The 11,128-nt window shown below is 41.5% G+C and overlaps 1 protein-coding gene across 8 annotated transcripts in view; it reads right to left on the bottom strand.

The window, feature by feature from the left end:
* Nucleotides 1-248: 248 nt before the first annotated feature.
* prpf40a (PRP40 pre-mRNA processing factor 40 homolog A) overlaps nt 249-11,128 on the bottom strand; it is a 49,627-nt gene continuing 38,747 nt past the window's right edge. For 6 of the 8 annotated variants that reach the window (XM_078403873.1, XM_078403877.1, XM_078403879.1 and 3 more), the window contains 4 exons: nt 6,312-6,408; nt 6,169-6,230; nt 4,233-4,412; nt 249-1,514 (listed from right to left, as the gene is read on the bottom strand). In XM_078403873.1, the coding sequence (XP_078259999.1) occupies nt 1,422-1,514; nt 4,233-4,412; nt 6,169-6,230; nt 6,312-6,408 (432 nt within the window). In that variant the 3' untranslated portion in view covers nt 249-1,421. The remainder of the gene's footprint in view (nt 1,515-4,232; nt 4,413-6,168; nt 6,231-6,311; nt 6,409-11,128) is intronic. The other 2 variants (XM_078403872.1, XM_078403878.1) reach the window with 2 other exon arrangements.

Below are 11,128 nucleotides of genomic sequence, written 5' to 3'. Positions count from 1 at the left end.
AGCTCTATTTCTTCTCACTTACACACCTTTTCTTATGGTACAAGACTGCTTGTGTAAGTGAAGTGCCATGACCACACATTTTAGATGTGGGACAAAGTGGTAGATTTGCAACTGCGTGTGCACACCTGCACATGTGGTCTTATTTACCCTGTGTTGTGTGTCTGGTTTCACAGCACAAGATATTTGTTACGCAAACAATAATTCAGAATAGATATTTTCAGCAGAAAACAAATTTTAATGTTTCTGTGATAAAACATACAAAAATAGTCTGCTCCCTTTCTGAGCAACACTTAAGTATTTCAGACACAAGTATATACAGAGATGGAAAATAAACCCTCTGCTGCATTTCATGCCTTGGAAAATTAAATTTTAGAACAACTTCAATAAAATTTGCCTGACTGTTTAGGGAAATGAACTCTGCTACACGTACAAACATTTTTCCTGCATCATGCTCCAAAAATGTTTTATCTCACCGTCTTGTCCAAAAGGCAAATTAGAATAAAAATGTCCTTGAAAATACAAAATTAACTACACTAAAAGAGGAATTGAAGCTACCAAGAAGTCCAGAATAAATCCAGTTTTGGATTACTTATAGCAAAATGAAAATCTTGCTACGGTTTAATGGCACACCTATCTAATGTTCTTTACAGTTTAATATATTCAGTTATGTATCTTGGCCAGACATTTTAAAGGGGAACTCAAACATCCCAGGTCTCAACACAGCTAGCTTTGTTGCAAAAAAACTACTTGTGTCAGAAATAGCATGTAGCTCACACGTCGAACATTGGGAAAGTCATGCTGTGTTCCAAGCCACGACTAGTTCAACTATGTCCTTATTGATTACCTAGGATTCTTGTTACTATCATAATGTACAACGCCAAAAGAAAATTTAAACAAAACCACAAAATTCCATTGTTATTGGCTACTTCCCTGTGTTTGAAAGTGAAGCAAGCAGAACAATTTCAGGGCAAACTGAGCATCGTCTTATCTTCAACTTTCCAAAAGCAGACATGAACTGCTCACGGTTCCTGGCATCTGAAGCTTAGGCTGTTGGATAGAGAAACACGGCAGAAGTGACTTCTCAGCTTCTACGCGTTAATTAAGATACAGGTGCTCTTTCAAGAAACCATGGGTTAGCTTTAAAGACCCATGATGAGTATTGAGTACTGTAGCATGATATTTACCCAAACGTAAGCTGACAGATCTTGGAATCAGAAGGATTTATCTACATAATAAGGAAACACTGTTGCTCACATATTGAAAGAGAGTTTGAGGGATCTATATTGGTTTCACAAATCATCATATCCCCTGTAAAAATTACAACGTGTCAAAGCTTTGGGAATTACATTTAATCCTCGAGTGTTAAGAGACTGCCCTCACCCAATCTTTGACTTGAATGATTCAAACATGGACGTATTCAATTATTGGTCGTCGTCGAGTTGTTGCAGGAGAGTCCGCCTTCGTTTCTCCAGCTCCCCTTCACTTAGCTCACTGTCAGAGGTTTCCCAGTTTGCCTACAGACAGCAAGCACAGTAAGTCAGGATCTCATCAGCAATCAAAACATTAATGCCGAGCATTATGTGAGAGAAGGAACTGCAGATGCTGATTTACACTGAAGATAGACACAAAATGCTGGAGTAACTCAGCGGGACAGGCAGCATCTCTGGCAAGAAGGAATGGGTGACGTTTGGGGTCGAGACCCTGCTTCTGTCTGAAGGGTCTTGTCCCGAAATGCTGCCTACTCCAGCATTTTGTGACTATCTGCAGAGCATTATCTTTGCAGGCAATTTTAAAAATGCTCTCAAAAGTTGTCTCCCATTAAGTCTGTAATTTTTAAGGTGTATATCAATTTTAACTTACAGCAAATTAAAACTGAGTAAACGTACTGGTTTTCCGACCTCAAATTGCTGCCACAGTCTCCCACACCTTTAATTTACCGTGACCATATATGAAGCCTATCCTGGCCCCAGATATTCTGAAGATCTGCAGAATGGTATCGATGGTGACAGAGTCCCGGATACCACAGTGAAGCCATCTGTCCCTAGAACAGCTTTGACAGACATTGATAGCAGGCAAAGCTGAGGATGGGGCTTTGCCAGTTTACTTGAGAGATACAGTGCTGAAACAGGCCCTTCAGCCCACGATGACCAGCGATCACCCTGTACACTAGCAGCATTCTAGGGACAATTTTACCAGCCAATTAGCCCCAAAACATGTACGTCTTTGGAATGTGGGAGGAAACAGGAGCATCTGGAGAAAACCCACGTGGTCATAGGGAGAACGTACAAACTGTACAGAGAGCACCCATAGTCAGGAATGAACCCAGGGTCTCCGGCGCTGTAAGGCAGCAATTATACCGCTGAGCCACATCATTGTATTGATGCGAATAATTAAAACTTAAATGATCTAAAAACAAACTTAAAACATTCAGGAAAATAACATTAAAAAGACTTTAAAGTCCCTCTGAACATAAATGGGATTTTGGATCCTGTGGCAAGCCTGGCAAGTTGGAGAATTATGGCAACATTAGGGATCTCCTTAGAGCTGGGGTTCACAGCAGCTGAGTGAAAGGATAGGTCAGTCTCACATTATGGCTGATCAGTTCCAATTCATCACGTTTGACTGGGAATGTTTGACCTGCTCAGCCTAACTTGGAAGTTAAATCAAACCGCTGGCCACAGCTAGAAAGATCCAGTCAAACACCAGCCGTATGTTGCCATTTTATTTTGACACCTTTAATTTTGAATCCGTTGTTTTAAAGCAAGGTGCCAAGTATTGCAGGTATGTATACAGGGAATGGAACACACATTTTACTGAACTAAATTTAATAATTAAAATTTTCAAATAAATTTAAAGTTATTCTTTGGTAAATTCAGAAGTTAAAAGATGGACATGGTATGGAAGAAATCTACAAACCAGAAAACTAATAATAAAAAGGAATCAATCAGGAAAAAAATGAAGACCTTTCTTAACCAACCTCGTGTTTGAGAGTGGCATGCCAAGAAACCATTTAAAGCTTCAAAAATACATTCCAGATCTAATTACCCAAACTACTATATAATAGGCTTATACATAAATAGACCATAGTTTAAAAAACAGATTAAGGGAAATTTTCAGAAAAGATAGAGAAATGAAAAAACTGTTTACATTCTCCAATAACTAACACAAAACACATAACTTACTACTGTGCTCATATTTTTTTGATTGAAAGATACAGCATGAAAGCAGACCCTTTGGTTCACCGATTCCGTGCAGATCATCGATCACCCGTTCATACTAGCTCAATGTTAATCCCACTCCCCACACACTAGGTGCAATTTTCAGAGGTCAATTAACCTACAAACCTGCATGTCTTTGAAAAGCGGGAGGAAACCCACGCGGTTACTGGGGAAGAACATGCAAACTCCACACAGGCAGTGACCGAGGGCAGGATCAAACCATGGCTCTCTGAAACAGCAGCACAACCAGCTCCATCAATGTGCCGTCTAAAACTTTTGATTGATTTAAAGATACAGCATGAAAACAGGCCAAATGTGTAAGGAACTGCAGACGCTTGTTTACACAGAAAATAGACATAAAATGCTGGAGTAACTCAGTGGATCAGGCAGCATCTTTAAAGAAAAGGAATAGGTGATGTTTTGGGTCGAGTCCCTTCATCACTCTCGACCCGAAAACATCACCTATTCCTTTTCTCCAAAGATGCTGCCTGACCCACTGAGTTACTCCAGCATTTCGAGTCTATCTTCGATGGAAACAGGCCCTGCGGTCCATCAAATCCATGCCAACCATTGACCACTCATTTACACTAATTCTATGTTCTAATTACATGAGATGGAAATTCAATGCAGCGTATAAAGTAATAAAAGCTTTACAATATATATATGTATACATACAAATAGAATCAACAATTACAATAGTTAGTGGCAACATTTGCCAAAAAACACTAGGAAAAATATGATTTCTGCAAGTTTGACCAGAATCTGGAAACACTTTAGGTTACATTACTGTGGTGAAGAATAACGTGAAAATGAACTAGATTATAATGTTCTGCAAAGTGAAAAAAGACAACAGCCGATGAGAAAATAAAAATCAATGAAAAAAATTGCACGTGACACTAATTTTAGGAAAGATCATTTTGTCATAAAGCATTTTGACTAACATCATGAAGTTCCATGGCTGAATGTCAAAGATAAAATAAATTATTTCATTCAATAATTTCAAAGATTACGTACCGTATCTTTGTTAGTAGGTTTTCTGGGTGATTTATGCTTTGATTGCGATCTATGTCTGTTTCGTTCTTTCTCATCATCCCTATTCCTTTCTTTGTCTCTTCTATCCCGGTCTCTTTCCCTTTCCCGGTCACGATCCCGATCGCGCTCTCGTTCTCGCTCCCCTTCAGATTCAGGAGTCACCTATATAATTAGACGTAAAACTAGTACTGTGGCTTTGTAGTAAGGGACAAAGGTTGATGGTGGGGTATTGCTCTTATTTTTGGAAGGCCAGACTTGTTAGAAGTACACAATATTACGACAGGCATGGATAGAGTTGATAATTAGAAACCTCTCCCCATGGCAGAGAAGCTTAATACTTGAGGGCATAGATTTAAGGTGAGGGACAAGTGGTTTAAGGGGGATCTGAGGAATTTAGTTTTCACAAAGGTATAATAGACATAAAATGCTGGAGTAACTCAGCGGATCAGGCTGCATCTCTGGAGAAAAAGAATTGGTGACTTTTAGGGTCGGAACCAGTCTTCAGACTGGTCTTAAAGGCTTTTAAAGGACTGTTGGTTAGAATTCAAGACCAGCATGGTACCATGAGAATGGTAAGATTTGGGAATCTTGGATGACAGGAGATATTGTAAGTGTAGTCAAAAGATGTTAGGTGCAGGAAGGTGAAAGTAGACAAGGCCCTTGAGAAATACAAAGGAAGCAAAACGTTAAGAGTGTGGCGGCTCCCAAGGGTCGGGCCATACCACTACCGAACCCCTCGGCACGGGAAGGGACCAGTCCAGAGGGGCGGCCCTTAGCTACGAGGATAAAGGGCGGGAGTTTAGGCGCGATCTCTCTCTGGCGGACTCGACTGGTCTAGAGACACCACGAAATAAGTCCCTCCCGAAATACCTGGCTCCTCGCCTTTATTTCGGGCTTTTCGACGCACCACAGGAGGGCTCAAATGCCCTGTGAAATGCCCTGGGCAAGTAAGATTGAGGAGAAATCCCAAGGCATTTATATGCTTTTAAGAGCACTAATATAGCTTGGGAAAGGATAGATCCACTCATGGGTGCCATTTATGCATGGAGCCAGAGAAAGTGGAAGAGGCCCTTAATAAGTACTTTACCACCATGGAGAAGTTCATGGATGATAATGAGATTAGGGAGGGCTATGTTGATATTAAAGAGAGAGGGAAATTGGGCATCTTGTAAAACATTACGGTAGAAACATTAAGTGTGCAATTATTAGGAATAGTAGGTATGGTTTTGTTCAGGGTAAAGTCCCACCTCACAAGTTTGATCTGAGTTTTCTGAGAAAGTAACGAAGATGAATGATGAGGATAGGGGTGTGGGTGTTGTTTACATGTATTTTAGTATGGCTGTAACAAGATCTCTCATGGTAGACCGGTTTGGAAGATCAAGTTAAATGGGATCCACAGTGGGTTGACAAATTTGATACAAAAATTGCCTTGATCATGGAAGATAGACGGCAGTAGTAGAGGGTTATTTTTCTGGCTGGACGCCTGTAACTAATGTTCTGCAAGGATCAATACTGAGATCGCTATTGCTTAAAAGTTTTAAAAGATTTCAGATGACATAAAAAGTTTCCAGATGACATAAAAATGGGAGGAGGCCATTTCAGCCCATCATATCTATAAGAGTAATCCATTCACCATTAATTCTCCCTATAACCATGTCTCTCCAGATTTCCATCAGCTTCCCTCTACGATGGTTTCATAGTCCGAAGTTCCAGTGATGTAGTGAATTTGAGTTGGAATAGAATGATAAAGTTTGGGAGGAATGAGACTGGATAATTCTGAAGGGCAGTGATCAGAGATATTGCAGATTCAGGATCAGGAATACAGAGATATACTTTAGGTACAGAATACGCTAATCAGTGCCTCGATACTAAATTACTCTGCAGATCTTCTAAATAGTATAAAGGAACTGTGACTCACAGACTTGCGCCTTCTCTTCTTGCCCTTTTTCTTGTGCTTTTTAGACTTTTTATAACTCCGCTCTAAAGACAAAAAAAATCAATATCCTAATTTAACTGAAATTTTAAGTTTATACACAAAAGAATCAACCAGATTAGGTTTACCTGATTCTTCACTAGATGATCGGTCAGAAGGAGACTTTGAATGTGAACGCTTTTTTTTCTTAGAATGGTGATAATCTTCATCTTCTGATTCAGAGCCCTAAAGAATTAAATACCCATGCTTAGCAATGGAACAGCAGGAATATGGAGTTAGAAGACTAGATTCTTTGCCACTGATATAAAGTTGGGTTGTAGTTGACCCAGCTCGGGGGATTTGTAAGGCAGCACTATATTTTTAGGAGGGGGTACTGCTGTAACTACCTTGTGAAAATGAACAAAGCACAAGGTACAATTCTGGTCTGGAGTTGAAGCAAATCTTGAAACATAAATCCGGATCAATTAGAAACAAATTGATTTGAATCAAAATTTTGTGTATAAAATCATGAGAGGTGGTGGGTGTATGGAACGAGCTGCTGGAGGAGGTAATTGATCCAGGTACTATCGCAACATCTAAGAAACAATTAAACAGGTACATGGATAGGACCGGTTTAGAGGGATATGGGCCAAATGCAGACAGGTGGGACTAGTGCAGATGGAACATGTTGGTCGGTGTGGGCAGGCTGGGCCGAAGGGCCTATTTCCACGCTGTATGACTAAGACTAAAAACCAAAACCAACCTCTGAAGGTCTCAACCCGAAATGTCACCCATTCCTTCTCTCCAGAGATGCTGCCAGTCCTGCTGAGTTACTCCAGCTTTTTGTGTCTATCTACTTTATTTATAATTTTAATGCAGGTCAGTGACTTCATTTAAATGATTGGTATTGCACCCAAGGTTCCAACAATGGCTGGAATAAAGCTAAAAGGCCAAATATGATCAGAAATTGCCTCTGGACTCCATGCAAAAACCAGCTGTGAAGCCAAGGGTCAGATACCCATATAATGGAACTATCTGCTGAAGATAAAGCCGAGTGCATTATAAAGCCGAGTGTTTAAGTTGAAAGAGATACTGCAAGTCTTTGAAATGTCTCAGGAACGCATCAATCTTCTCCAGGGATGCTGTCTGACCCACTGAGTTACGGCAGCACTTTGAATCTTTTAACAGCCTTTGAGAAGGATGAAATCCGATGGACTGCCAGAAATTCATGGCTACATTTACGAATAGGCATACTACTGATTCGATTTTATTGGCTTCTGAAATAATGGTGATAGTCTGTCATCTGTTTCATTCCAGAGCAATATATCTTTATAGATCAGCTCGAGTGGAATGAAATGCAGCCAAGCTTCAGGTCTCCACCGCATGATGCAGCTGTAGAAGGCACACATCTGTACCTGATGTTCTGTCCACCCAAATGCTGCTAACTATGTTTGCCACAGTTGCCATGGAATAAATATACCAGAAGATGCAGATACAGTTGACGGTGCCAGTGTAACACCAAATTTGCTTCTGGTGCTTTCATTTAATCTCATCCAAATAAGATTAGCAATCTGAAGTTTCAAGTAGAAAATTACTTCTGTTTCCCAAATGTGCAATAAGTTGTTTTATAAAGATGTTACAATCACCTGGCAATTCTGGCAGACAAGTACTTCCAAGCAGCCTATTAAAAGTAATTAATTATTAACGTACAGACAAATTATTGATTGGTTGAAAGATACAACATGGCCCACTGAGTCCGCGCCGATCATCGACCACCCGTTCACATTAGTTCTATGTTTCCCACTTGTTTATCCACTCCCTGCACATTAGGAGCAATTTACCTACAAACCCGCACGTCTTTGGGATGTGGAAGGAAACTGGAGCAACCAGAGGAAACCCATGAAGTCACAGAATGTGCAACCTCCACACAGACAGCAGCCGAGGTCAAGATTGAACCCTGGTCCCTTGTGCTGAGGCATCTGCTCCACCAGCTGCACCAATGCACTGCCCTACAGTGCCCTCCTACATTTATATTCATTTCTTCTATAAAAAACTTAACTGGAGTATCCAAGTTAGTTTGGAAGACTATTCTGATTATTTTAGTTTCATCTGAAAGTCATAACTAGCCAAGCTTTCAAAATAAACGAGTCAAAGCACTCTGCTTGACTATGATTTCACTATTTACAACTCGAGCAATGGCTGTCTCGCCAACAGTCTGTCTGTCCTTTCCTTCTTTGTGTTTGCTTTGTATGTGTTAAATGTATGTTTTTTTAGTGTTCTTTAGCTTTTTTTATGTGGGGGGTGGGGAGTTGGGGGCATTTTTCAGATCTCTTACCTCAATGGAGAAACGATTTTTTCTGTATCGTATCTCCGTCCGCACTACGGCCTAACATCGTGGAGTTGGTGGCCTTTGCTGGAGATCGACTGGGAGCTCCACCGCGGGAGCCTGCGGACTTACCATCACGGAATTCGCGATCCCTGTCGGGGGTCAGCTTTGGGGCTCCAACCGTGGGAGCCTGCGGGACTTTAACATCGCGGAGCCCGTGGTCTCTGGTTAGAGACCGACATTGGGGACTCCAAGCCGCAGGAGTTTCGACCGCCCCGATACAGGAGTTTCGATCGCCTGACGCGGGAGCTACGACCGCCGGCTGCGGGAGCTTCGATCGCCCCGACTGCAGATGGCTCTACTACCCTGACCGTGGGAGAATAAAGAGGAAGGAGATTGCACCTTATTGCCTTCCATCACAGTGAGGAACGTGGGGAATCCGCTGTGGTGGATGTTTATGTTAACTTTTATGTAGTTGTGTGTCTTGTTGCTTTTTTTTAGTGTGGGTGTGTGGTAATTCGAATTTCACTGCACCTTAATCGGCACATGTGACAACAAACTGATCTTGAAACCTTGATTATTAAAACAAATGGAGTGAAGAGATAATACGGATCTGCCTTGGGTGGGTGCAGAGAGATTACTAGAATAGCAGCAGAGTGCAATTTCCAAGTTAGCACAGATGCAGATAAACAGAAAAAAACATATTGGGACCGCTCAGGCAGCTGCTGTTTGGATTAGCAACATACATCCATAATTAAACAAAGTGTTAGATTAACCCAGCAAGACAGGCAACATCTCTGGAGAAAAAGGATGGGTGACATTTCAGGTTGGAACCCTTTCTCAGTTACCTTCCAGTTACTGCTTAGCCAACAAAGTACATTCAGCATTTTCTGTTTACAGTTCTAATTATAGTCAATAATGTATAGAACATAGAACAGTACAGCACAGCAACGGCCTTGGCCCACAATGTTTGTACCGAACATCATGCCGAGCTGATTTGATCTCATCTGCATGCATCAGATCGACATCCCTCCATTCCCTCCAAATCCACGTATATCTATCTAAAAGCTTCTTAAAAGACACTATTGTATCCGCTTCCACCACCACTCCAGGCCCTCACCACTTGCCCCGCACATGTCCATTATATTTTCCCCTTGTCACTGTAGAGCTGTGCCCTCTAGTGTTTCATTTGGTAATGGAGTGGCTTTTTGAAAACTAGTCCCCAAGTTTCTCAACTCCAAGTCCTAAACTCTTAGTCAGCCTGGTACAGATCACAGGGTTGCATTCGAGGTCCTGCTACTGTACAGGTAAATGTAGGACAGGTTAACAATTAAACAATTAAAGATGCAGGTACTATAACAACGTTTAAAAGACAAACGGAGAGTACAGGTTTAGGAAAGGTTTAGAGGGATATTGGCCAAATGCATGCAAATGAGAGTTGCTTAGATGAGGCATTTTGTTTGGCATGGGAGAGGTGGGCCGAAGGGCTTGTACCCATGTGGCATGAATGATTCTATGCTCAACCAGGTGTGACTAACACCAATAAAGGAAGCCAAGTATAGTAAATTTGAATACATTTGAGACTCCTATGCAGCTTGTTTTTCCATTTACTAACTTTAAGACAAAGTATTTATTTCTGGAACAACACAGGTGGTAGGTCACATGTCACTTTGCATTTGCTCCAATACCAAATAGGATCACGGATGATCTTGGCTTGGCATCCTTTTCCCTAGAAAGCTGGACTCCCTTTAGACTAAAAATCTGTGTCTTGCCCTTGAAAATAGCTAATGATTGAGCCTCCAGAGCTTTCTGGGTGGAGAATTCCAAAGATTCACAAACACCTTGGTGATGACATTTCTTTTCATCTCTATCCTCAATGGATAACTCTCATTCTGGAACCCATCCAAGTGTTCTAGTTTGAGAATCTCTCCCAGTGGTACAGTTGCTGCCTTACAGCGCCAGAAACCCAGGTTCGATCTTGACAACGGATACTGTCTGTACGGAGTTTGAACATTCTCCCTGTGACCGTATGAGTTTGCTCCAGGTGCTCCTGTGTCGTCCCATACTCTCAAGTCGTACAAGTTTGTCAGTTAATTGTCCCCAGGGTGTAGGATAATGCTAGTGTATGGGGTGATCGCTGTTCGGTGCAGACTCGGTGGGCCGAAGGGCCTGATTCTGTGTGGTATCTCGAAAGTTTAAAATCTAAAGAGTAACTAAGGAGAGAATAGGACCGTTTAAACATCACCAAGGTCGCCTCTGTGTGGAGCCACAGGAGATGGGCGAGGTGTTACATCTATTTACTGAGGGCGTATTTGGTAACTCGGGGCAATTAATAATAATATGTTGAACAGAGTCCACATTACAGAAGAGGTTGTGGAGGTCTTAAAATGTATAAAGCAAGATAAATCTATGGTGCCTCATCAAGTGTATCCTTGGACATTGTCGGAAGTTAGGGAAGAAATGGAAGGGCCCCTGGCAGAGATATTTATTCCATTGATGGCCATGGGGGAAGTATCAGAAGACTGGAGAATGTGTAACGCAGTGCCGCTATTTAAGAAAGGTTTCAAGGAAAAGTCTGGGAACTATAGACCAGTGAGCCTACATCTGGATCTACATGCATTTGGAAAGTTAAGGACTGAT

Source organism: Rhinoraja longicauda, chromosome 8 (assembly GCF_053455715.1).
Source record: "Rhinoraja longicauda isolate Sanriku21f chromosome 8, sRhiLon1.1, whole genome shotgun sequence".
Lineage (NCBI taxonomy): Eukaryota > Metazoa > Chordata > Chondrichthyes > Rajiformes > Arhynchobatidae > Rhinoraja > Rhinoraja longicauda.
This window is presented reverse-complemented; position numbering and strand designations above follow the sequence as displayed.